The sequence below is a fragment of the Mastomys coucha genome, unplaced genomic scaffold (assembly GCF_008632895.1).
Source record: "Mastomys coucha isolate ucsf_1 unplaced genomic scaffold, UCSF_Mcou_1 pScaffold22, whole genome shotgun sequence".
Taxonomy (NCBI): Eukaryota; Metazoa; Chordata; class Mammalia; order Rodentia; family Muridae; genus Mastomys; species Mastomys coucha.
Window position 1 is genome coordinate 28,061,739 of NW_022196905.1, and position 24,803 is coordinate 28,086,541.

Below are 24,803 nucleotides of genomic sequence, written 5' to 3' on the forward strand. Positions count from 1 at the left end.
CCCCCCCCCCCGCCATCCACAGTCCTATTACCACTAAGACGGGGTTCTCAAACTAGGAAGCACTCACTTAAAGGGATTTTTTTTATACAACTACCTGGCCCTATCCAGTAGCTCAAAGAGCCTGCAAATATGTATTTCTAACAAGCTTTCAAGGGATTCTGATGCTGGCCTAAGGACTAGAGTTTTCCCTTTTTGTGTTGTGGAGGGATCAATAAACTCGGGGATTCATCAAGCTAGGCAAACTCATTACCAATGAGCAATACCAATCTCTAGGGAACAGATTTTTGAGAACCATTATTCTAAGATATCCTATGAATATAGTTAGTAATTGAAAAACAGATATTACTAAGTTTAATAAGAATTCTGGAATTTTGGTTTCTTTAAAAACACAGAAATAAGCTGAAGCCAGAAGTGGTGGCTAGAGCACTTGGGAGGCAGAGACAGACAGCTGAATTGAGGCCAGTCTGGTCTACAGATGAGTTCTAGGACAGTCAGGACTACACAAAAACTGTCTAGAAAAAAACAAAAACAAACAAAAATCACAAAAATATTAGAAGGCTTTGTTTTCGTCTTAATACCAGGTATGGATCCCGGGCTGCTTTGCTGCAGCTATGATTTGCCTCATGCTCTAACAGAAGCACAGTTTTGATTTTGACAACTGCAGATAGTTTCTGCGATTGTGTGATATTTGGAACTCTGGGAATTTTTCAGAGGGTCTATAAATGCTAGAGTACCACAGGGCAAGGTGAATGGTTATTGGTCATTCAGGGTTAGTTGAGGTTGTTAGCAGTGTATGCAAAGAAGAAAAAAATTAGATTCAAAAGGATCCTCCCTCTTTCTCCTTTATCCTTTTATCTCTCCTATCTTGTGACAGGGTGAAATGGGGGAGGGAGATAAAGGGTGAGAGAAGCCACAAAGTAGCTAAGTCCAGCCACAACAAATTGTGTACCTTGCAATCTCTTTGTTAACTCTGGTCCTCATTTCATCTTCTTCAACTGCGCTTGCCCAGTCTGAGCATCTAGAACGGGGCTTATGGCCTTCAGGAGTTGTAAAGCTACAATAAAATAAAAATGCATTTAAATCATAAGTACTCTGTCTCAGTTTCCCCCCCTTTTTTTTTTGAGGAAAGAATATGCCATGGCCCCGAGTCAGAACCGGTGTGTTTAGTTAATATCAAAGCCTAGAAAGTCTACCTGCCTACTATGAATCAGTGCTAGATCTGTCAGTACCATAAAGAGGACCTACTATGGAACTTGGCTTTATGTTCTGAGACAAGTCTCACCATATAGTCTTGAGAACTCTTATGCTTTAGCTACCTCCTAAGTGCTGGGAATATAGGTGTTAGCCACTATATCTGGCTTCAGTGTGCTCATTTAGCTATAAAACAAATTATAGGATTTTTAATGAAGACTCCAGACAACAAAAATGCATAGTGTTACACACTGTGACCAACCCATAGGGAGTATCCAACAAAACAGATGAGGCTTATCTTTTAGATGCACAAGACTCGCTATATAAGACACACCTCAATCAGTGTGAAATGGATGAGAATAAGGATCTTGTTGATCTAAAGTTCTTTTGTTTTTGAGGTATTATCTTACTATGTAGATCAGACTGGCCTTGAACTCAGAGATCCTTTTGCCTCTCCCTAAGGAGTGCTGGAATTAAAGACATTCCCCACCAAGTCTGATAGTCATAACTTTGGCTGCCCTAAAAAGAACTAGTCTACCTTTAAAATATACACCCCAACACTTATGTTAAATATAATCAGAGTTTAGGTTCCTGTCAAAGAAATCTTTAGACAAGATAATTTGGTGAGTAATAATAATGCACATTCCTGTAAACCCAGCACTTAAAAGCAGGAAGATCTCTGTGAGTTCAAGGCCAGCCTGGTGGCCTATATCATGAATTACAGGTCTACTAGGGCTGCAATGCACTGAAGCATTCCTATCATGGGCATGATGAGGTGGCTACGAGGCAACCTACCAAGACCCACAGAATTTAAGAATCTAACTTGTGGGCTGGTGAGATGGCTCAGCAGGTAAGAACACTGACTGCTCTTCTAAAGGTCATGAGTTCAAATCCCAGCAACCACATGGTGGCTCACAACCATCCATAATGAAATCTGACACCCTCTTCTATGTACTCATTTATAATAAAAAAAAAAAAAAAAAAAAGAATCTAACTTGTGGGACTGGAGAGATGGCTCAGCAATTAAGAATGCTTACTGTTCTTACAGAGGACATGGGTTCAGTTCCTAGCACCTACATGGAAACTCAATCACTCAAATCCAGTTTTAGGAGCTCCAATGTTCTCATCTCCACAGGCACCAGGAGTGGTATGCTTCTATCAGACAAAACACTCATATACATTTACTTTAATCCCAACACTTGGGAGGCAGGTGGACCTGAGTTCAAGACCAGCCTGGCCTACCTAGTGAGTTCCAGGATTGCCAAGGTCACACAGAGAAACCCTGTCTTAAAAAAGCCCCTAACATTTATTTTCAGATAACTGAGACCATGACAGGGTTCAAAGCTTCAGCTCCATAAGGTTTTTATTGAGACAAGATAATTTACTCTCAAACTCATTATGTAGCAAATAAAGAACTTGAACTTCTGAATCTCCTGCCTCTAACTCCTAATCACATTAGGGCTGGCCTCTGGCCTTCCCTATACTTCCATAACTAGTCTAATGTCTTCAAATATGTGCTGGTAACTTCGTATTTTCACCTGAAAGTTTCCCCAAGGTTAACAAGATTCCCTCCCAAATTAGATCTCCACATCCTCTGCTGCTGCTACCACAGGGAATGACTATCATTAACCAAAATAAATGGTCAAGGGTTTGAATCAGGCTGGCTTTTCTATCCTCAATCAACATTGCCTGTGTATTCAGAAGTCACTGAGTTAAGTCATCATGCCCCTTCACTGGGCTTGGCAGTCATGTTCTTATCCTCCCTTCCAGTCAGCCATCTAGCAAACCACACACCCCATAAGAAGGTATGGTCAAAATTTCTGAGATTACTTTCCTCTTCATCAATCAGTACACAAAAGCCCCCAAAGAGAGCACATCCCTGAGGATGCCCACATCATCAGCTTACTCTTAAGACACTCCTGATCTCTCTGATTACTATTTCACTTGCTGGCCCACCTCCATCAGGCTACCAAGGGACCTCAACTGACTTCTGCACAATGCCTCAGGGAAAAAAAAAAAAACAACTAAACACTGTGGTAAAAGCTTATCAGATGGAAAGGACCCAGGAACAACTAGAAGTATGAATAACCTAGGGTTTCAATTTTGGTTTGTATCTTGCTTTCACTCAGTTACCTAATTTCTTGCCCCAACCCACATACACACACACACTCTCCCTCTCTCTCTCTCTGTCGGGTTGGGAGGTCGAAACATTTTAACAAGAGGCTCAAAGTAGTAGTCCTTGACGTTATTGACATGCGTAAAAAATATAAAGGCTGACCCACTCCGGATAAAACCAGTTTTGCTGCCACCTATCAGTCGCTGCTAAAATGCTTCTAACACTGAGCAAAACTGAAGAGAATCTCCGGAGTAACCTAATCTAGTCCAGCGGCTTCGGAAAAACCTAGTGCGGTGGGATGAGGGTCCCCCTTGGCCCGCCTCCAGACCCACCGAGCGGCCAACCCGTTTCCAATAAGTTGGGGCCCACCTTTCAGGTCGGTGGTCCGCGGTCTGGAGCTCGCCTTCCTCCGAGTCCTCGGGCTTCCGGTCCCTTCCGTCCGCTCTGCGCTTCCGTCCGAGGCTCCATCTCGCCGGGGACCGCGGGCTGAGGACACAGACTGCGGTCAGTGGGCGGGGCCCCCGGAGCACCGACGGTGCAAGGAAGCCAGCCTTACCTCGCAGACTGCTAGAAACCCAACATTCGTAGACCGCATGAGCGCTTACCTCGCACCGCCGTCGCGGAGACTCCCATAACGGGGTGGGCTTCTAGGTCTGCAGGCCATGGCGGCAGAGGTCCTCAGGGCAGCTCGGCAGCTAGCACTTCACTGGTCGAGAGCGCGGACGAGGTCTGGGCTTGGCTAGCCCAACCGCCCTTAAGTGCGCGGCAGCCCCGCCCCTCAACAACTCCCGCGCGCGCGCGACGTCGGACCAAACCACCAGACGCAGGCCTGCAGGGGAGCCCTTCTCGGCCCCGCGCGCCCACCCGGCGCACCCGGTTCTCGGAACTGCCTCGGAACGGCGGGCAGTAGCTAAACTAGCACGCCTGATGCAGCCGTCCAGAGGGCGGGAAAATTAGGGCAGCCCGACTTATTAGAAAAGGAACAGGCGACCTCCCAACCCCCCCGAGGCCTTCCACAGGCCGGCGATGTAGCTGCTGGGCCTCTGATTGGTTGCCCCTTCGCGGGCCCGAGGGGTATTGGCGGGAGATTGGGCTCTGCGCGCCACTGCCACTCAAAGTGAGGAGGCGTGGTCAAGGTGAGGGCCTGAACACCGAGGGGACTGTCCAAGATCTTAACTGGCCCCTCCTACCCACACGTAATGTCCCGGGAGCGCCCACCTCTAGCTTAAAGCCATAGTTTTAAAACCGTACGAGCCAACAAACTTAGTGGCCTCTTTTTCCCTGTAAGGCCGTCTGCCCGGTCTCTGGTACTTGAGTCACCAGCACGAAGGCCGGACCCTTGCAGATCCCACCTGTCCTAGTCGTAAAAGATGTGGGCAATCGTGACTCTCTTAAGAGTGGATCTGGCCCAGAGCAGCCTGAGAGGCTGGGATGGTGGTTAACTAAGTGGAGCCATCTAAGGGCTTGTCCTTCAGAACGCACTAAGCACTGACACTGGTTTCTAATACACTGGCTTTCTGATCTGTGACTATATTTATCTGACTTTCCCAACATCCTGCAACCACTATGTAAAATACTGCAAAAGTTTGGTTTTACTACCAGATTAAACGAAATAAAGTACATCACTTGAAAAGGAATACTTTATTAAATACTGTGTCATTTAGCTACATTTACATTTACTTATATAAAATTAACTCTTCTGTGGTTAAAAAATAAAACAACTTCAAACCACTTGGCCTCTGCTAGGCAGACAGCTCTGGAAACTGGCTGACTCCTGGTCATGCTTCAGGGACAGAATGAGTTTGCTCTGATAGCAAATCCCTGGGGTGAGGTGCTGGGTTGACTGGATAAAGGGCTAGCTTGGTCTGTCACTACTGCTTTCAACAACTAAATGCAGGTGCTTCAAAATCACAAGTTGAAGAAGTCCCCCCTCTAGCAGCTACACTTGTGTCAGAGATGGAGGATAAAGAGCAGCCTCTTCCCCCCCCAACCCATCTGTACCATAGATAAGTGAGTAGTCCGTCCATCAGAACCTTAACCACTGAGGTATCCTCTCCTGATCCAAGCACCTATGAAGGCCTTGGCAATTGTGGGTGCTTGTATGTATGAATGCCTGTGTTGCATTCCTGGTGGGTTTCCTTCTGGATAGTGCTGTGGCTCTCTGGTCCTTGGCTCCCTAAAACCCTTCCCTAGGGTTAGGAGTGTGAGATCTTGGCCCCCCCTGGACTAGAGAATCAAGACAAGACACCAAAAGCATTGTGACTCTCTAAAGCATATGCAGCCCTCATGAGTAACTTAGGAGAGTACTCTCTCTGTCCTGGCCCTACGTTGCTGCCCAGGCCTTCCCACCAAGAAGTGGTCCCTTACTGGACAGTGGTGGCGCACGCCTTTAGTCCCAGCATTTGGGAGGCAGAAACAGGCAGATTTCTGAGTTTGAGGCCAGCCTGGTCTACAGAGTAAGACCAACCAAGGCTACACAGAGAAAACCTGTCTCGAAAAAAACGAAAAAGAAAAAAAAAGTGGTCCCTTGGCTAGCTACAGCCACCAGGATACCTTAGAAGAGGACTTCTCACTAGAGTGGCACCCTGGTGACACTCTCAACTGTCAGTGTCTACCCAACACCACAGAGCCTGGGACAGATGTAGGTCAGGTTTGTAACTGAGGTACAGGTATACTCTATAATAGAATTAAGGCAAACAGGCCAAATAAAGGCTCTTGGGCCAAACTCCAATGTCTTGGGGCTTTGGAGCATTCTGTGTGGCATGTCAGCCCCACCTGGAGGTAAACAGGAAGAGAAGATGCTGAAGGTCCAGGGATAGGGCATTTCCACGAGAATTTCTTCTAAAACTCTTCAACTGACCATAGACTCAAGGTAGAGAGTGGTTGTAGAATAAGTGTGTGCTTTAACTAGAACCTCTTCCCGAAGCCAAGGAGCTTTAGCCACTCCCCAGAAGTGGCTAGTGGAGACAATGAACATACTGTGATGCTCAGCGTACACAACACACATCCAGGATGCAGAAGCGAGCACGGCAAGTGGGGCAGGGCACACGGCTAGCTAGCCATGTGTCAGGGCGCTGGGGATCCTGGCGGCTGGCAAACCACTTGCCCATGCAAGTGAGACACCACATGGGTCGGCAGTAACACTGCTGGCAGTCGCCCACCGCCGGCTCCTGGCAGGTCTTCACCAGCTTCACACTGGCCCGAGTTTGCATGCAACCTATACAGGCCTCGAGCTCCTACAGAGAGATCGTTGAAACAAAAGGGGTTACAGAAAAGTCTACAAGAGGTCCTGGGAGGAACCCTACCCACTCTCCCACCTGCGCCAGCCCCCACCTGGTTGCTAGGTACTGAGTAGGCTGGGTTGACCTCCACAAGGGAAGCAAATGTTTCTAGGAAGAGGTCACCCAGGCTCTGGCGGATGACCACATTGGCTGCACTTCGGATTGGGGCATGGAGCTTCTCACATAGTTCGCCATATTCCGATGAGTTCAGCCTGCAAGAACCATGGCTTGATGAGCTGAGACAATCTGCCTTTGGGACCACAACGTAAAGCCATTCAGAACCAAAAGCAGGCAGGGCCAGGCAAAACAAGCCACCTCAGTGAAGTAGCCATTAAAGATGGCATGAAGGCAAAGTCCACAGGCTCACTGGTCACTCATTCCCCAGCAGAGAGGACAGGAAGAGTCTGGAGCTAAAGTGTCACCAAACTCCATTCCTAGGCCATCCTAAGAAGGTATAGTGACAGCTCAATGATAGAGCAGAAGGAGCAACAAAAAGAAAGCAGAAGACAAAAGGAACCTTGAAGGAGGATGACACTAAAGGGGTCAACTGACCAAATGTCATATAGGCCCCAGAGTGCCTCAGTCCTCCTTCCCTTTAGCACCTCCTGAGAGGTGCATGACCCAAGACCACCATGTACTTACCGAATATCAAAGGGCTGGGTACCAGGGCTGGTGCTTGCCACACGTATGGTAAGAAGCTGCACCGGTAGGTTTGAGTCTGGTGAGAGATCATGCTGCCGAGACTCTGTCACAGTCAAGTGAACATCCTGTTGCTGAGCCACATGCACACGGTATGTGGTCACCTTCATTACCCATGTGTCCGTCACAATCACTCTGGCACCAGGTGCCCCTGAAGCAAACTTGTCAATCCGTCGGAACTCTGTGTTGATAGAAGAAGCAACCGCCTGCCAACCAGACTGTGGAAGGGCATAGAGGGCCAGGGTCTGGGCCAGTGGGTGTCGTGTCCACCTATCCCAAGACCAATAGTAGATCAGGGTACAGGACACAAGGGGAAGGGTCACAGCCAGGAGAAGGAAGAGCTGCCAGACTTCTGAGGCCTGACCAGGGGAGTAGAGCTGCTTTTCTGAGGCTGCAAAGCACATGCCCATGTAGTAGCCTGCAGAAGAAAAGACATCTCAGGGGAAGGACTGGCTGCTGGGGGCTATCTTCCTCCCAAGGTAATCCATTTGAAGACCACAATGCTATCCCTGTGCTGGAGAAAGAGAAGAGCTATTTCCTTATTATTGCCAGCCCTGAGTCTTGTCTTGGTTACCTAGTACATGATTAGCTCCCAGGACATATTGCTTTTACTCCTGCACCTCCATAGCTGGCTTGCCTCAGCCCTTAGCCAGAGCAATGCTACCACATATTAGAGGAAAATATTTTCAATTTACTACTATAACTTAACAGACATAGCCAAGTAGGAAAAAAAAATCAAAGTTGCTGGTTGCTGATGACTCATACTTTTAATCCTAGCACTCAGGAGGCAGAGGCAGGTGAATCTGAGGCCAACTTCATCTACTGAGCTAGTTTTGGGAGAGCCATGGCTACACAAAGAAAAACAAAAAATTGCTAGAAAAACAAAAGGAAACAATGACTTTGCATAACTGACCATTGGCCTACTGGAGATAGTTTTTTGGGCTGTGTCTTGGTATCTCAATTTTGCCTCCTCTGAGGAGGCAGATCCAACATAGCCTATCAGAGTTGGGACACTGTACAAGAAAGTAAGCAAGTGCCCAATGATAGGGTGTGTTTCAAGAACAAGACCTAAAACCAAAAAACCAGTCTGAGGGCCCTGTTGACCCAACAAGGAACAATTTGAACATCAAATGATCTGTAGATGGTAAGGTACTGTTTGAGCAGGCTCCAATCTGCAAAAAAACAATAGTAAATGTTTACTTTTAGCCAGTTCACTACATTAAAATAACTTGTTATGGTTGTGTGTGTATCAATAGGAGACACCTCTACCGTCTGCCTGCTCTCAATATGACCTCCTGAGTGCCTAGTGCTTATTAGCTATGGGTTCCTTGCTCAGGCATGGGAGTACCCACTGGACAGCCCTTGGTCAGGAGTCCTGCCTCAGAGACCCACTTTATCAGCCTTGCAGGATACTAGGTTCCAAAACCAAACTACATGGCCATGCCAGCTCCATCCCCAGTTCTCCAATGGAGTCTCCTCCACCCTCCTCCTTCTCAAAATAGGTCTGAGTGTTTCTATTACCACACCTGCCTCCCGTCTCCCTGGAGCCTAGGCTGCTGCATCCTCACACCAATCATTTCTGTGTCCAGAGCCGCAAGTATGCCAAGCCATCAGACATGTGTTCTCCCAGACCTCTCTTTCCCTGTCCCTGTATCCTCCAAAGGTCTCCTTCATCTGGATCCCAGATTTCAATCACTGCTATATCCCAGCAGTTCCCCCAGCTTTTCCTCCAAACAACCAACAGATGGGCCTCTCAAAGGTCCCACTAGCACCTGATGCACCACATACCATTGCCTTGGAGAGGGCCATAGACCTAGCCCGGCAAAGAAGATTCTGCATTAACATTCCCAATCTTGAACTTCTTCATCTCTGCCTGCTCTCCTTACACCCACAGGGCTTCCCCTGGGAGCCCTCCAACCCCTGTTGTAATGAATCAACAGGAGCTCTTTCCTAGAAATCGCCCAACACTGTGCAAACAGGCTGAACGATTCCGCACTCCAGCTGCAGTGATGTCAAAGACTGGAGCTTAGCCCCACCCGAGCACCACTCCGCAGGACAGCACCCGGACCGCCGCCTCCCAAATGGGAAGCCGCATATGATGCCCTAGAGCGCTCAGCTCACAGCCAGGGCTGCAGAGATCCCGCTTGCTTGCATCTGCTCTTGACCGGCTTCTGCTCCGGTTCTGGCGGGGAGCCTCCTCACACTTGGAGTCTCCAAGCGCCCAGTTAAGCACCAACCTCCGGCCCGCACACAGGAGGCTCACCTAACGGCAGCAATGAGTGACACAGTAATGTGGCGGAAGTGCGACGAAGGTGGTAAGGCACGAAGGCGGCGTCCTCGCTGCCCAGCCAGCCCGACAACAGATTCTGCACTGTGAGCCCGGCCGAGTAGAATTCGTTGGGCGTGAACACGAAGCACACTGCGAAGACCAGGTAGGCCAACGTGAAGGTCACCTCCGGGCTGTCCATCCCGCCGCCACTCACCGGGCCGGGCAGAGGCAGGAGCGTCCAGTTCTGGACACTTCGTTTATTGCCGCAGCCACCGGCGGACCGCCCGCGAGGCACTCTGGGAAACAGAGTCCTAGTCAAACTACTCGTTAGGGCATCCTGGGAATCTGAGAAACTCCCGTCCAGGCACCCGCAAAGCACTCTAGGAAATCGAATCCTTCCTCGGGCTGCCGCGGGGCATTGTGGAAGACAATTTCGCTATCAGGTGATCCAAAGAGCACCCTGGGAGACAGAGTCTCGTGAGGCCGCCCCCGGCATTCTGAATGGGGAATGAATTCTCGGAATCCTACGCTGACCCATAAGTTGTGAGCCGCCCAGACACCCCAGTGTGGGTTCAACTTCTCCCTTACAAACAGTTCGGAGGAGACACCGCAGCTGGTTTCACTTAACAGCTGAGAAAAGCCAAGCCAGGGCGAACTCTCTAGCCGCATCGCGGCCGACCGTGAGCTTGTCTGGGCCATGGTGGATGGCACAGTCGCTGGCTGCCAACAAGCTCACTGGGCCTGCGATCCTAGACGACAGTTCCCATACGCCCCCACGCTCCCACTGTGCCCTCAGTCACGGAAGCGGAACTTCCTGCGCATGGAGGGCGGGACCAGCATGGCCTGCTATTGGCCGCCGGCGGCTATGCCAGGACTCTTCTGCTGCGCGCTGATTGGCTGCGGAACGTCAACTCCCGGTATTTGAACCTGGGGCGGGCTTAGCGGACGTCGTTCACGGACTGCGAGAGCAGATCTTGTTGGGATTCCTTTGGCTCGGTTTCTCCAGCTCGTTTTTCTTAGCGCGAAGCAGGTACGGCGCTCCTCCCTTGCGGTGGGCGTCCGCGCGGGCCCAAGGATCAGCAGCCGTAGTCAGGTAAGGTAAACGGTGATTTCTTATTTCCCTCGGGCGCGGGGTGAGGATCAGCCCCACGGGACTGGATTCCTACAAGCTGAGTTGTAGTTCCTTTCTTCCGCAGCTTCGCTCTCTCCTTTTGTTGAGGACTCACCCCTCACTCCAGCCTCCTCTTTTCTGAACTAAGGGATGCGCCTAGCCTCCTAGGCAGGACAGGAACCCTTGGGCTGGGCTTCGCAGGCCGGCCTGCCCGTGGTCTCGGTCTGACCCAGTGGATATCCTCCAAAGAGGCCGCGCCAGGTTCCTGTTCTGTCCTGTTCTGGTCGAGTGTGTCGTGTAGGAGACTCGCGTCTCTAGAGTCAGGATATCCTTCGCCCCAAGTCCTTTTCTCCATCTTTTCTGCGAAAAGGTCTGTCGACTGTCCTCCTGAAGCCACTGTCCCAGGCCATATTTCTTGTTCCTGGATCTGTGCCTCTTGAGTCCTCCTTCCATAAAGCCTGGCCATAACCTCAGAATAAATGGCTTCTCTTGGAAACGCTTTTTTCCCAACTCCAGGTGGTCTTGATAAGTTTTCTTTCTCTTTAGCATCCTTCTCTGAACAGAGTTCTATCAGGCTAAGGCCTTTTTCTCAACTCTAGCTACCAGGTTGACCTCATGCCTATACCTGCCACGGACTGGGGTTTCTTGCGGGTCCCTTATTCCGCGGGACGATGGGTTCTGGCCAGGTGGGCACGGGATTCGGCTTTGACAAACAGACTACACACGAGTGGTGTAAAATCTGAGTGTATTTCTTTAAAAATAACATGAGGCTTTTACAATCATTGCAAAAGAGAAATGAAAAATCTGGCAGCTCAACAGTTGAGGTACCTCTGAGGCTATCTAAAACATACTGGGTCTAAAACAGCAGCTATCTCCTCTGAACTGGTGCTGCATCCCCCGGGCCCAAGTGCCCTGGGCCCGGGGGACTGCGAGAGATACATGAATCTGAGTCCTAGCCCATCTAAGTTCTAATGTTAGTCCTACATGTGAGTCCAAGTCCTTCTTCTCCCAGTCCTAGTGCTAGACTGAAGTCACATAGGCAAAACGACCCCCACACACCAAGGTCAGCAGGGTCTGGTAGCTAGAAGTGAAGCAGGAGGAAGAGGGGTGGAGCCCTCTCTGTTGAGGTATTCTTATGCTAATTCTCTGGTTCTTGCTGGAGGCAGGCAGAGGAGAATCTTGACCTAACACTTTCAGCTAATGTCTTAGAGTGAGAGAAACCTTTCAATTACTCTCTAGTACTTAAAACATTAAACTAGGATAGTTGGAAACATTGGTGAAGGTCAGAAAGCAATGTCCGAATTTTCTCTTGCTAGCTGTAAGAAAATGATATCTTGGTGAGTTCCTAGCACACTAGTACGAGGACATATCTGGGCCACCTCTGAGTTTGGGGTGCCAGGCGACAATGCGGAGGCAGGAGACTGACTTTCCTTGAAGTTTTCACCTCAAATACCGCCTTCACGCAAAGTGTGCGTGGCATATACCTATACAATATGATTCAGAAATGCATATTTCCAATCATGATCGCTTGATTGTACACACCTGCCAACTCACTGTTTCAGGTGGGAGATGTTTCTTTCTCCTTCAACCCCCAAACTCCACCCGGAAGACCATCAGTCAACTTCAGCTTTATCATCTCCCATAGGTGCTTTGAGCCCGTACTTGATCTCAGAAGGACAGGTGCAGCAGCAACAAAACTTCCATATGCTCCCTGCCCTACCCCATAGTCACTCCTGCACCAAGAAGACATCAGAACCCAAACCTGGCTTGTCAAGCTTTGTCCCCAGGAACTGCCCCCTGGAACTGGGAACATAGCTCAGTCAGTAACATGCTTGACAGATTTCAGATCCTAAGCACCCACCTAAATTGTGTGGTGTGGCTGCACCTGTCTGTAATCCTAGCACTGAGAAGGCTGAGTGGAGGGAGGGTCCTGGAGCTCACTGGCCAGGTAGTCTTGCTGAATTAGTGAGCTCCAGGTTCCATCAATCTAATAAGGAGGCGAACAATTGAAGAAAATACCTCATGTCAACCTTTGACCTTCCCTTCATAGACACCCAACACTCCCCCCACCACCACCCCCAAATCCCATCCTACACAAAAGCTGAACCAACTGTTCTTTTGCCTTCTTGCCTGAAAGACTTCCTCTGAGGCTATACAGCCCAGAGGCCTATGCTTGTAAATTCCACATCCATTCCAGTGCATTTCCCCATGCTTTCTGGCCAAAAATCCTAAACATTACTTTTGATTTCTTTTCTCTTTACCTCATGACCTGTGTGCCTTGCTGAGCAGCCTAGTGTACCTCTCTTTTTGCTAAGGGGATCTCTGGTTATGTCCCTCTCCCATCTTTCCTCAAGGCTCCTACAGCAGAGTCAGCAATAGCTTCTCTTTTGATGCCCTCCCTCCCCAGTACCTCTCCTTACCTCAACCAAAGCCCCCAAGGTTTCACCCCCAAGAATCCATGCTCCCCTGCCTCTGCCTCCCAAGTGCTGATGCTCCACTACCACCATGATTCTTTGGTTCTCTTCAAACCAAAATTATATCCCCTAGGTCTTGCCTTACAGGGTAATACATTAATGAGAGTCATTCTTAAACACCTGGTTCTCTTTCCTTCTCTACCTGAACCTTTTTATCAATTGACTCAGGAAGTAGCAATATCCTTGATGCAATACAAGGGACTCTGAGGGAGAGGGAGAGAGAAGATTGACACCTACATGAAGTATTAGCTATACCTGTGCCAGGCAATGGTGGCGCATGCCTTTAATCCCAGCACTTGGGAGGCAGAGGCAAGTGGATTTCTGAGTTCGAGGCCAGCCTGGTCTACAGAGTGAGTTCCAGGATAGTCAGGGCTATACAGAGAAACTCTGTCTTGAAAAACCAAAAAAAGAAAATACCTGTAAAGGGTATTAGCTCTACCTGTCCAGAAATAGAATATTCTGTACATTCGCCGCAGCATCATTAACCTCCTTGTGACTAAAACATATTGTTTTCCCAGAATGAGTCTGCATATATTAAATGACGAAAATGTGCCCAATGAAAAGAGTTCAGAATGCCGTGACTTCCTGTTTTCGCCACCAGAAGCTACCGGAAGATCCTCTGTTCTTCGTCTGTCGCAGAAAGAAAATGTACAACCCAAGAGCCAAGCTAAAGCCGCAAGGGTAAGTGCAGACTGTAACGTGTGTACTCAGCAGGTACCCTGGGATTGGCTTTCTGAGACCCTTGCACTGCAGCACTTTGGCTTGCTTGTATCTTAAAGCATGTGTACTCTCCTCACCTTTCACTAGGTGACTTTTCAGACACCTCTTCGGGATCCACAGACACACAAGATCTTAAGCCCTAATATGACCAGCAAGCTAGAGGCTCCTTTTGCTCTGGATGACAATATTGGGTTACAAAATGACCGCTATGTCTTCTTACAGAAAAAGAAGTAAGTGTTGATGCCTTTCATTGTTCTTCAATTCTGTTCTCTCTGAGGGTTGTTGCAAAAGCCTCCAGTCCTGTCATATCTAGACTTTCTTTTTCTCTTGATCACTGACCTTAAGTGCAGTATCTGGCACAGTTGTTAGTTGACAGTTAATCATCAGCTAGTTGGACAGTTTTAATTCCATCCTTTACTCTTTTGCTGTGTCCCTACCTAACCCCAGTAAGCCCATATAAAAAACACACAGTCCAGTTATTATAAGCTATAAGCCTAAATTGGGCAGATCTAACACTATTCAAACTTATTCCCCAGCTATAAGACCCCTTGTTACTTGCAGTTCCTCCTGATCCATCATGGCTGCTTCTTCCTCCTCTTCTGCGTCCTCTCTCCTTCCCCTCTCATCTTCTTCTCTCTCTCTACCTGTCCCCACTCTCAAACCTCCAGTCTCTAGCCTTTATTGACCAGTTAAAATGGGGAGAGCTCCCCTGAATACGTGGTGGACTGCTTGTGGGGAGGGGGGGAGCCCCTCCTGAGGAAGCAGAATTAACATCAGAATACAAACAGCACCAGGGTAACCCACAACACCTACCATCTATTCTTTATTTCTATAACTTGATGGAATAATTAGACCTTATTTCCAGAATAATAGGTAATCACCTATTGAGTTCTGCTCATCTCTCCTTTCTGCTTAAAATTAGCATTTGGCTTCCTGTGCTCAAAACTTGGAAAGAGCAGAGAGACTCATAAACAGAGAAATTACCATACAATTGATTAATCGGGGCTTGGGAGATGGCTCCCTTAGTACTGTTGGCTATATGAACATGAGGACTTGAGTTCAGTCCTCAGTATCTAGATTCAAAAAGCAAGCAGTGTGCACATCAAATTCCAGCCCTAGTTAGGTGGAGATAGACTCTTTTCAAGCTTTCTAGCCAACTCCATGAGCTCTAAGATAAAAAGTAAAGAATGGTTGAGCAAGATATAGCAAGCGTTGACTTCTGGCTTCTTACATACATTTACATGCACACATACACAGTGGTCAGACATCATGCATGTACTGTGTGCATGTGCACCCACATATCTGCATACAAATGTACACCAAAGTCCCAAGAACCCAGTTTGGCCTTGCTGTGGTTGAGCAGCAGAGAGCTGGGCCTGCAGATGTGGAGAACTCTCCAAGCCAGTAAGTAGGAAAGGGATACATTGTCATCTCAGGAGCACCTTCTTAATGTGTGTGTGATCTGGGGCCTAAATGCCACTTGTTTATGTAGCCAGCATACTACTTTCCTTCAGGGCAAACAGGTCTCAGGGTAGTCCAAAAGAGGTACAGCTTCAGAGTCCCTGTCCCAAGACCATGGGAGGGATGCTCCAGAGTTCTCACAGCATATGTGCAGATTAACTAACAATAAAATCAGTGCAGGTAGTTCCCCAGTAATCCCAGCACTGTGGCTGAGGAAGTCAGATCAAGAGATTGAAGCCAGCCAGGCAATGGTGGCGCACGCCTTTGATCCCAGCACTTGGGAGGCAGAGGCAGGTGGATTTCTGAGTTCAAGGCCAGCCTGGTCTACAGAGTGAGTTCCAGGACAGCCAGGGCTGCACAGAGAAACCCTGTCTCAAAAACAAACAAAAAAGAATTTGAAGCCAGATTTCTCCATGTAGTAAGAGCATCACTTTAAAAAAACAAAACAAAACACATATCAATCATGTGAAAACTGGTTGGTACCACAGCAAGCCACTGTCCTTAGGTACTCCAAGAAGCAGCTGTGACCTGAAACTAGGTGCTAGCATTCCAGCAGCCAGATACTCTTTGTTACCTCCAGAGAAACAACCTCATAATTTTCATGTACTTTTCAGCATGAGCAGTTTTTCAAGTGAATCAGCATAAGAGGGAGGTAAATAATAGCTCAATGCCAGAGCAGGGAACATGGGAAAGACCCAGCTCTGACAATTCTGTCTCTCCAGCCAGTTGCCGTTAGCCCCAGTGGGTGATACACCTGTGGCTCAGATGGCAGCCACGATCCTAAGAGCAGAAGGCGAGTCACAGGTATGTGTGTGTGCATGGGTAGGTGCTGTCAACATTATTATATACTATATAGAAAAGTTTTGGGGTTTTTTGGGGAGGTGGGGGATTGAGACAGGGTTTCTCTGTATAGCCCTAGCTGTTCTGGAATTCACTCTGTAGACCAGGCTGGCCTTGAACTCAGAAATCCACCTGCCTCTGACTCTCAAGTGCTGGGGTTAAAGGTGTGTGCCACCACTGCTCAGCAGTGGTGCATACTTTTAATCCTAGCACTTGGAGCACAGAGGCAGGCAGATTCTGAATTCTAGCCCAGTCTACATGGTGAGTTCCAGGGCTTCAAAGTGAGACCTCATCTCAGAAAAATAACATGGTAGAAGAGGCCACCAGCTGTCTTCTAGAAACAGGGTGGGATACAACACTACTGCCCATCCCCTAGAGCTGCCTCCCTATCTGGGTATATTGTAAGGAGAGAGTGGGTGGGGCTCTCCCTCACCCAGAACCTCACGTAATGCTGACTTTCCCTCTAGGAGGGAATCTTGAATTCCTCAAGCCTTTCAGCTTTCACAAGTTTTCTGGACAGTGAGCTGTTGGCCCCTCCTATTGAGCCAGTTCTGGAGCCTTCCCATCAGGAACCAGAGCATATCTTGGATGGTAAGCTTGAGCCAGTGCTGGAATCTTCTCATCAGAGACCAGAGTTTTTCTTGGACAGTGAGCTGTTGGCCCCTCCTATTGAGCCAGTTCTGGAGCCTTCCCATCAGGGACCAGAGCCTATCTTGAACAGTGAGCTGGTGACCTCTCCTATTGAGCCAGTGCTGGAGCCTTCCCATCAGGGACCAGAGTCTGTCTTGAACAGTGAGCTGGTGACCCCTCCTATTGAGCCAGTGCTGGAGCCTTCCCAACAAGGACCAGAGCCTATCTTGAACAGTGAGCTGGTGACCCCTCCTACTGAGCCAGTGCTGGAGCCTTCCCAACAAGGACCAGAGCCTATCTTGAACAGTGAGCTGTTGGCTCCTCCTACTGAGCCAGTGCTGGAGCCTTCCCAACAAGGACCAGAGCCTATCTTGAACAGTGAGCTGGTGACCTCTCCTACTGAGCCAGTGCTGGAGCCTTCCCAACAAGGACCAGAGCCTATCTTGAACAGTGAGCTGGTGACCCCTCCTACTGAGCCAGTGCCAGAACCTTCCCATCAGGGACTAGAACCTGTCTTGGACCCAAAGGAAGAGAGCTTCAGAGATCCAACAGAAGGTATGTGGTGTAAATGCATTTTTAAAAGTGATAATCTTTTCTCTGTCCCAGCTAGCTCCCAAATAAATGAAACAGAAACTGTAAGATATATTTTATAAGCTTTATAGTATAGTAGCTAAGCAGTTATTAATCCATTACTCTAAACTAATCTGGCTACTTCCCAGCCAAAATACTTGCATTTTAGTATTGGTCTTGCTCTCTCTGCTCAGATGTGTTCCCATGATGTCTCTCTTTCTCCTGTGGAATCTAATTTTCCCTCTTCTCTCTCTCCCTCCCTCCCTCTCTCTCTCCCTCCCCCTCCCCAAACCCTGGGCTTGCAAGTCCAGCCCTATTCTCTCTTCTGCTCAGTCACTGGCTGATCAGCTTTTATTGACAAGTCTGAGAGTAAGTGGGGAGCAATATTTACACAAAATTCAGTCAGGAAATAATTTAAAATAAGCATTACAATGCCTGTCTGGATTGCAACCAGATATAGGGGGCAAAGAAATCAGCATTTGAATAATACAAGTATAATCTTTACACAGATTACAATAACATTATGCCTACAATGTGGCCCCAAGGTGTCACCATAAGTTTCTCTGAAAGTCCCTGTGGATACTTATGTACCTGCAGGTTCCAGGTAGTTATTCCACAGGCTGTTCCCTGACTAATTCACATACAAACTTTTGCTTCCAGCCATACTTGGAGGCATACACCTTTAATCCCAGCACTGGATAGGCAGAGGCAGGAGGATCTCTGTGAGTTAGGGACCAGCCTGGTCTACAAAGCCAATTCCAAGACAGCCGGGGTTGTCAACGCAGAGAAACCCTGTCTCTAGAGGTAGGGGTGGGAGAATGGGGTATTATTATCTTAGGGTTACTATTGCTAGGATGAAACACCATGACCACCCTGACAGTGGTGACAGGCTTTAATTTCAGCAGAGGCAGGCAGATCTCTGAGTTCAAGGCCAGTCTGGTCTATAGAGAGTTTGAGGACAGCCAAGGCCACACAGAGACACCCTGTCTCAAAAAAAGGAAAAAAGGAGAAGCCAGGTTATTGTGGCACATACCTTTAATCCCAACACTTAAGAGGCAGAGGCAGGTGCATCTCTGAGTTCAAACCCAGCCTAGTTGGTCTACAAAGTGAGTTCCAGGACAGCCAGGGCTACACAGAGAAACTGTGTCTCAAAAAAAAATTTATTTCAGGGTTCTCTTGAACTATGTAGAGAGTTCAAGGCCAACCTGGACTAGAAAGCCAGTCCCCAGAAAGAAAAAGTTGGGTCTTATCCATGAGTTTCACATCTTCACATCCAGTCAACCTTGGGTAGAATTTTTAAGTGTCTTTACTGAATACAGAAAGAGAAAGAAAGTCCTTTTTCTCCCTGTGTAAAACTGGAGGCTCGCCTAGGGCTTTCTTCACAGAAGCAAGGAAGCTGCTAGTTGGGTGCTGGAAACAATTTCAAAGAACAGTGATCCCACTTCATGCAGCCCTTGAGGCCTACAGTACAGTATTTGAGGTGAATGGCTAATACTATTCTTTGTTTCAGTTCTAGGTACTGGTGCTGAAGTGGATTATCTGGAACAGTTTGGAACTTCCTCGGTAGGTAATTAGCCCTTTATAACAGCCTCAACTGAAATGTGTAATCCAGTCAGCCCAGGCCATCTGTCCTTGGTTCCTGGAGCATCCTATACTTCCTGTATCAGGTCTGGTCAAGTCTGAGTGTGTGAGCCTTTGTCTTGCAGCAGGGTCCCCCCCTCACTCCCAGATAATCCTGGTCCTATCGAGGTGTGTTGTGGTCTCCCCAGATCACTTTGTTCAACAAGATCATCCTGGCTTCTGGGAATGTATCTGTTAAAGCAATGATGAATCCTGCTAATTTTCCTTGTCCCATTTCTCCAACTCTCAGTTTAAGGAGTCAGCCTGGAGGAAGCAGTCTTTGTACTTGAAATTTGACCCCCTTCTGAAAGAGAGCCCTTTGCGGCTAATGGCAGTGGCCCCAGTGACAAATAGGTATGTCCCTCCTTTGAAGCTATTAGCATAAGCCAAGGGATCTAGTGACTGTTAACTAAGTGTACCGATCTGAAACTTCTGGAAAAAGGCTAATATCTCAACTAGAATGGGTGATGGTGACAGACAAACAGGACATTGAGCCTAGAGCCAGTCTCACATACCAGGTAGTCCATGTTTGTAAGGAGCTCTGCCATGCTCTCTTCCCATGGGCCACACAAGAAATGACTGCACAGTAGGGGTACTGAACTGGGCCAGGTCAGACAGCCTGTTTTTATGAGTGGAATTCTAGTTCCACAGTAATGCCAGTTCCTTCATGAACCATCTATAACAACTTGTATTATAACAGCAGATCCGAATTGTGACAGAAACCACGGGGCCTTCAAATCTGACATTTGGGGGAAAACCCTACTTTAGAAGAAAATACAGTCAAACAATACTGAGAATTATGTGCTAAATCTAACTCAAGACCCTTGAACCCAGGGAAGAAAAGATTTGCCCCATCTAACTAGATATTCACCTTGTAGACTCTGAGGACACCACAGGAATGTATCTGCACTGCCTACACAGCTTGCTATGAGCAAGGGAAGCATCAGACATGCCTCCTAGGGACAGTGGGCAGGTGGGAGAAGGGGGACTTGAGGCAGTAACTGCCAGACCTAGTTCTCTATTCTCAACTCCTAGTCTTTTGTTTGTTTTGTTTTGTATTTGTTTTTAGACTAAGACCCGAACACAAAGCTTGTTAAGACAACACTACTGACTTTTATGCCTTACTCAATACTCAGAGCATAAAGTGATCTTGCTGCCTGTTTGGTTTCAGTACACAGGATACAGAGGAGTCTGGCTCTGGAAATCTGATAGAAGCCAAGCTTGTTGACTTAGATTTCTTGGGAGGTCTGGATGTTTCTGTAAGTACTTAGGTATCTTTGGTGCAATTTTTGTGATCCACAGAGATGAGATCTTGAGAGCCTATGTTTTATCACACAGGTATCAGCCCCACCCCTATGTGTCCTTGAGCCTAGAGGTCTCCTTCCTGTTGAGCCTATTGTGGATGTGCTGAAATACAGCCAGAAAGACCTGGATGCAGTGGTGAGACCTGATAGCTGCTCTGTAAAACACAGACTGTCTACGGGCATTTCCTGCATCCTTCTCTGTCTCAGATCAATGAACCTGGACAGTTCTGAGGGCCCTCACTCTGAACTTGGGCCTGTGGTACTTGCTTTTATACAGCCAACTGGGGTGGGTTTGGGGAGCCCCCTTGTGGGTAATGTAAGTTAATACATTAAGAGATACTCCCAAGTGCCTGCTGGGTTTTACCACAGCAGGTTCCCCTCGTGAGCATGGCAAGCATCCCCGCTTGGCTTCATACTGGAGTTACCATAACTCAGTAATGTATCTCCAGAGACTCTGGATATGAATGAAACCTTCCTAGTGGGGAAGGTACCCCACAGGCTGTGGTCCACCTGCTGACACAAGCCTGTGGTTTTTGTAGGTGAATGTGATGAAGCAGGAGAACTTGGAGCTGAAAAGCAAGTATGAGGACCTCAACGCAAAGTATTTGGAGATGGGGTAAGAGTACAGGCACCAGTGCTGACCTAGGTCTGCTCATATCACAAGCCACTGATGCTCATCTTCTCTCCTCCTATAGGAAGATCGTTGATGGGTTTGAGAAGATTGTGTACAAGTCAATGGGTGAGTGTCAGCTGCATCTTTCTCCATGTGTTTGCGGTAACAACATACTGGTTATTTCTTCTCCTAACCCATGCTCTAGAGCCTCTGAAGCTATAAAGGTTTAATGAAGTGAGGTGTGCATGTGACTGACATTCACTGAACAGCTGGTGGCCAAAACAGATGCTGTGCAACTGTCACACCTTAACCTATCCTGCCTTCCCCTCCCCAGAGATAATTAATTGCAAGTATCAGCGTGGAAACACAGGTGTCCCTGAGGAGTCTCTATCCAGCAGTGGCTCTGATAGGTATTCCTGTTCTCTTTTCTCAAGACCCATAAACCACGTGTACTGGCGTTAATCTAAGCCCTCACAGTTGGGTCTTTCCTTATAAATCTGACATGGAAAAAGCAGCTATGTAACATAGGGCCTATGTTACATCCCAGAGAACCTGAAGTGAGGCCATGAGACTTGTGTTATGGGGCACTTAATAGTGTCCATGCCTGCTGTTTCTCGCTGCCCATCTCTTTCCTGCTGCTCTACCTCACTCTTTGTTTTATACTGCTGTCTCTGTCATCCAGTGGAGTGGTTACTTCTTAATCCCGGGTGCTTAACTTTTTTTTTTTAAGAGGAGGCTGAGAAACAGAAGGAACTAGCCGAAGACAAAATCCAAAAGGTTTTAAAAGAGAGAGACCAACTTAATGCAGACCTGAACTCCATGGAAAAGTCCTTCTCTGACCTTTTCAAGCGGTTTGAAAAACAGAAGGAAGTGATTGAAGGCTACCAGAAGGTGTGTTGCATCCTCTTTTGGTCTTTGCTTTAGAGGGCATAGTCCATACCAGTGGTGCCATGAGCTGTGTTATATATACCTGGGTTCTTGACTGTACATTTCCTGCACCAGGCCATGTAATACCCTATCAACAAGACAAGTTGTACCCAGTAGATTCTGGTGGAAGAGCCCAGCCAGTCTGTGAGACATAGGTTTTAGAGTCTTTACGAGCCTCAGCAGAAGAGACTGGGGGTTTCCCCGCTCATTGGTAGTATGTCTGGCATGCATGAGGCCCTTAGCTCAATCACATTAACTTTTCAAACTCCCTGTCTCCCCAAAGGAAGAATAGAGGGGAGAAAAAAAAAAACCTTGGCAGAGTGTCATAGTTGGGGTTTCCATTACTGTGAAGAGACACCATGACCAAGGCAACTTTTAAAGACTATATTTAATTGGTGCTGGCTTACAGGTTCAGATGTTCAGTCCATTATCATCAAGGCAGTATCTAGGCAGTCATGGTTCTGGAGGCGACAAGAGTTCTACATCTTGATTGGAAGGCAGCCAAGAGTTTATCTCCCACATGGCTAGGAAGAAAGTCTCTAAGCCCACCGCCACAGTGACACACTTCCTCCAACAAAGTCATGCCTCCTAATAGTGCCACTTCCTGAACCAAGCATATTCAAACCACCACACAGAGATTGATACTTTTGTTTGTTTGTTTTGTTTTTTTGAGACAAGGTTTCTCTGTATAGCCCTGGCTGTCCTGGAACTCACTATGTAGACCAGGCTGGTCTCAAACTTAGAAATCCACTTGCCTCTGCCTCCCAAGTACTGGGATTAAAGGCATGCACCACCACTGCCTGGCGAGATTGGTATTCTTGGGTGATGAAGTTTGGGAATTTGGGGGACAACTGGCAGTGGATTTAGGAATATCTTGTAAGAAAGAGGAAAGTGGACGAAACTGTACTTTCCCCATGGTGTCTACTGGAGAAAACAGAAGTTATTTCAGAAAGCAGCTACTGAGCTCTAGTGTATCCTGCTGTATGACCCTCAGTAGTCAACTCTTCACTGTGGGTCTGAGAGACCCAGAGAATGCTGTGGGGAGCAAGTCCCTCAGGACTGTGCTACCACCAGCCAGTCTGTAGTAGTACTAGCCTTGTTTGCACTCAAGTAAGAACTGATGCCTGGTAGTAAGGTCTGAGGATTGGGCCCAGGTCCAAGAGCTGGGATAGACTGCTTTGGTTTTTCAAGACAGGGTTTCTTTGTGTAACAGCTCTGGCTGTTCTAGAGCTCACTTCATAGACCAGACTGGCCTCAAACTCACAGATCTGCCCGCCTCTGCCTCTTGAGTATGGGGATCAAAGGAATGCATAACCACACCCAGCTCAAGAGGCTTTTTTTTTTTTAATTTACATTGCAAATGTTGCCTCCCTTCCCAGTCTCCCCCTCCCCTAGTTCTTCACCTCATTTCCCCTGCCCTTTGTTTCTGAGAAGGTGCTCACCCACCTACTCAGACCCCCACCAGCATCCTCCTTCCCTGGGGTATCAAGTTTCTACAGGATTAGGGGCATCCTCTCCCATTGAGGCCAGTCAGGGCAGTTCAAAAGAAAGGCCTTTTCTAAAGTGAAAATGCCAAGTTCTGTATCATTAATGTCCCCGGGGCCTTAAGTGTCTACAGTTTGCACCTGACCTGGGAATCCCATATGCCAAGCCTGGACAGGACTCTAGCTTTGATGGAACAGTATACTTTTAATGTTTCTATTTGTTCACTCTCTAGAATGAAGAGTCACTGAAGAAGTGTGTTGAGGAATACATAGAGAAGATTGGAAAAGAAGGCTTGAGGTACCAGGCGCTGAAGGCCCATGCAGAACAAAAGCTCAAGCTGTGAGTACCAGATACCATCCTGGGAGAGACTATCATCCTGGGAGGGCTGGCTAGCTTGTTGCTGGGCCAAGCCTAGCCTTTGTCTCTGTTTCTGCCCCTCCAGGGCAAATGAGGAGATCACCCAAATACACAGCAAGGGCCTGGCTTTGCAGGCAAGCCTGAGGAAGGCACAGATGCAGATCCACTCACTGGAGAAGACTGTGGAGCAGAAGGTAGGACACAGAGACCCCAAGGCCTGCTCAGGAGCGGGTGGCCTGGATGTTATCTTTCAAGAAGCCCAGGGCTAGCCTGTCCTTTCTAGTCTCCTTTTCTACCTGAGATGGGTAGGGTCTTCCTCTCCACTTGCCACTCCCTCTGAAACTCTACAGAAACCAGCCTCCTCTTTTCTCCTTTTCAGACTAAAGAAAACGATGAGCTGACCAGGATCTGTGACGACCTTATCTCTAAGATGGAGAAGATCTGACCATAGCCAACTGTCACCAGCCCTCTCCTGTCTGTCTGCCCATTTCTCTCTTAAGTGTGGTTTATTTAACCTCTATTCATTTCTAAATTACTTTGAAAAGACTAAAGTTTAATTTGAAACCCAAAGTCAACACAGGTCTTGTTGTTTATAACAAGCTCACTTGCCTCTTTTTCCAAGTAGTTCAGCTTGTTTGAAATCATCTCTCTGCAATCCTTATAAAATAGTGGTTCTCAGCTTCCTAATGCTGTGTGACCCTTTAATACAGTTCCTCATGCTGTATTGACCCTCAGCCACAAAATTTTCATTGCTATTTCATAACTATAAATTTGCTGTTTATACCTGTGTTTTTCTGGTAGTCTTAGGTGACCCCTGTGAAAGAGTCATTCAACCCCCAAAAGGGAGTTGAGACCCACAGGTTGAGAACTGCTATTATATAAACTTGTGAAGGGAGCAGGGTCCAGAAAATTTGGTTAGTTTCAGAGACTTCCTGAACCTATTGAGTTGTTTATTTACTGAGCTTAAGAAGGTTCCCTATAGAGTGGAATGTCTTGCTTTCCTTTAGAACATCCTGTATCTTAAGGAGCTTCCCTCTAAGGTTGAAAGTTATCTCCTAGGAGAACTGTCTGTGCAAAGCCCAGCACTGGCCTGAGGCTAAGGAAAGTCATTTCCACTAGACCTTTCAGTTATCCT

The 24,803-nt window shown here is 47.7% G+C and overlaps 3 protein-coding genes across 5 annotated transcripts in view; 1 reads left to right on the forward strand and 2 right to left on the reverse strand.

Moving 5' to 3' along the window:
* Slbp (stem-loop binding protein) overlaps positions 1 to 4,291 on the reverse strand; it is a 12,408-nt gene extending 8,117 nt beyond the window's left edge. Inside the window, exons 1-3 of the mRNA XM_031341516.1 lie at positions 3,913 to 4,291; positions 3,677 to 3,793; positions 950 to 1,054 (exon numbers count right to left, since the gene is read on the reverse strand). Coding sequence (XP_031197376.1) covers positions 950 to 1,054; positions 3,677 to 3,793; positions 3,913 to 3,971 — 281 coding nt within the window. The 5' untranslated portion in view covers positions 3,972 to 4,291. The remainder of the gene's footprint in view (positions 1 to 949; positions 1,055 to 3,676; positions 3,794 to 3,912) is intronic.
* A 638-nt stretch (positions 4,292 to 4,929) lies between these two features.
* On the reverse strand, positions 4,930 to 10,277 carry Tmem129 (transmembrane protein 129). 3 transcript variants are annotated; one of them, XM_031340978.1, is made up of 5 exons: positions 10,145 to 10,277; positions 9,551 to 9,852; positions 7,231 to 7,705; positions 6,641 to 6,800; positions 4,930 to 6,543 (listed from the first exon to the last, which is right to left on the reverse strand). In XM_031340978.1, exons 2-5 carry the CDS (start codon positions 9,753 to 9,755, stop codon positions 6,295 to 6,297), a joined length of 1,089 nt encoding a protein of 362 aa, XP_031196838.1. In that variant the 5' UTR covers positions 9,756 to 9,852; positions 10,145 to 10,277; the 3' UTR covers positions 4,930 to 6,294. The 3 variants fall into 3 exon arrangements, with proteins under 3 accessions (XP_031196838.1, XP_031196837.1, XP_031196839.1); XM_031340977.1 differs by lacking the exon at positions 10,145 to 10,277 and having other exon boundaries at positions 9,551 to 9,905; XM_031340979.1 differs by lacking the exons at positions 9,551 to 9,852; positions 10,145 to 10,277 and adding an exon at positions 9,076 to 9,520.
* Positions 10,278 to 10,311: 34 nt separating this feature from the next.
* Positions 10,312 to 24,238, forward strand: Tacc3 (transforming acidic coiled-coil containing protein 3). Its single transcript, XM_031340976.1, has 15 exons — positions 10,312 to 10,649; positions 13,660 to 13,822; positions 13,949 to 14,091; positions 16,045 to 16,126; positions 16,630 to 17,347; positions 18,873 to 18,925; positions 19,233 to 19,336; positions 20,154 to 20,241; positions 20,321 to 20,422; positions 20,826 to 20,902; positions 20,982 to 21,025; positions 21,630 to 21,790; positions 23,544 to 23,650; positions 23,754 to 23,862; positions 24,048 to 24,238. Exons 2-15 carry the CDS (start codon positions 13,661 to 13,663, stop codon positions 24,111 to 24,113), a joined length of 2,016 nt encoding a protein of 671 aa, XP_031196836.1. The 5' UTR covers positions 10,312 to 10,649; position 13,660; the 3' UTR covers positions 24,114 to 24,238.
* The last annotated feature ends 565 nt before the right edge of the window (positions 24,239 to 24,803 follow it).

Excerpts from the sequence above, each read along its gene's own strand:
- Tmem129 (XM_031340978.1), bottom strand. The coding sequence starts at position 9,755 with ATGGACAGCCCGGAGGTGACCTTCACGTTGGCCTACCTGGTCTTCGCA. Across the intron at positions 7,706-9,550 it reads TCACTCATTGCTGCCGTTAG|GCTACTACATGGGCATGTGC; the intron begins GTGAGCCTCCTG and ends TTTCTTCTGCAG. Across the intron at positions 6,544-6,640 it reads ACTCAGTACCTAGCAACCAG|GAGCTCGAGGCCTGTATAGG; the intron begins GTGGGGGCTGGC and ends ATCTCTCTGTAG.
- Tacc3 (XM_031340976.1), top strand. The coding sequence starts at position 13,661 with ATGAGTCTGCATATATTAAATGACGAAAATGTGCCCAATGAAAAGAGT. Across the intron at positions 17,348-18,872 it reads CTTCAGAGATCCAACAGAAG|TTCTAGGTACTGGTGCTGAA; the intron begins GTATGTGGTGTA and ends TCTTTGTTTCAG. Across the intron at positions 21,026-21,629 it reads GATTGTGTACAAGTCAATGG|AGGAGGCTGAGAAACAGAAG; the intron begins GTGAGTGTCAGC and ends TTTTTTTTTAAG.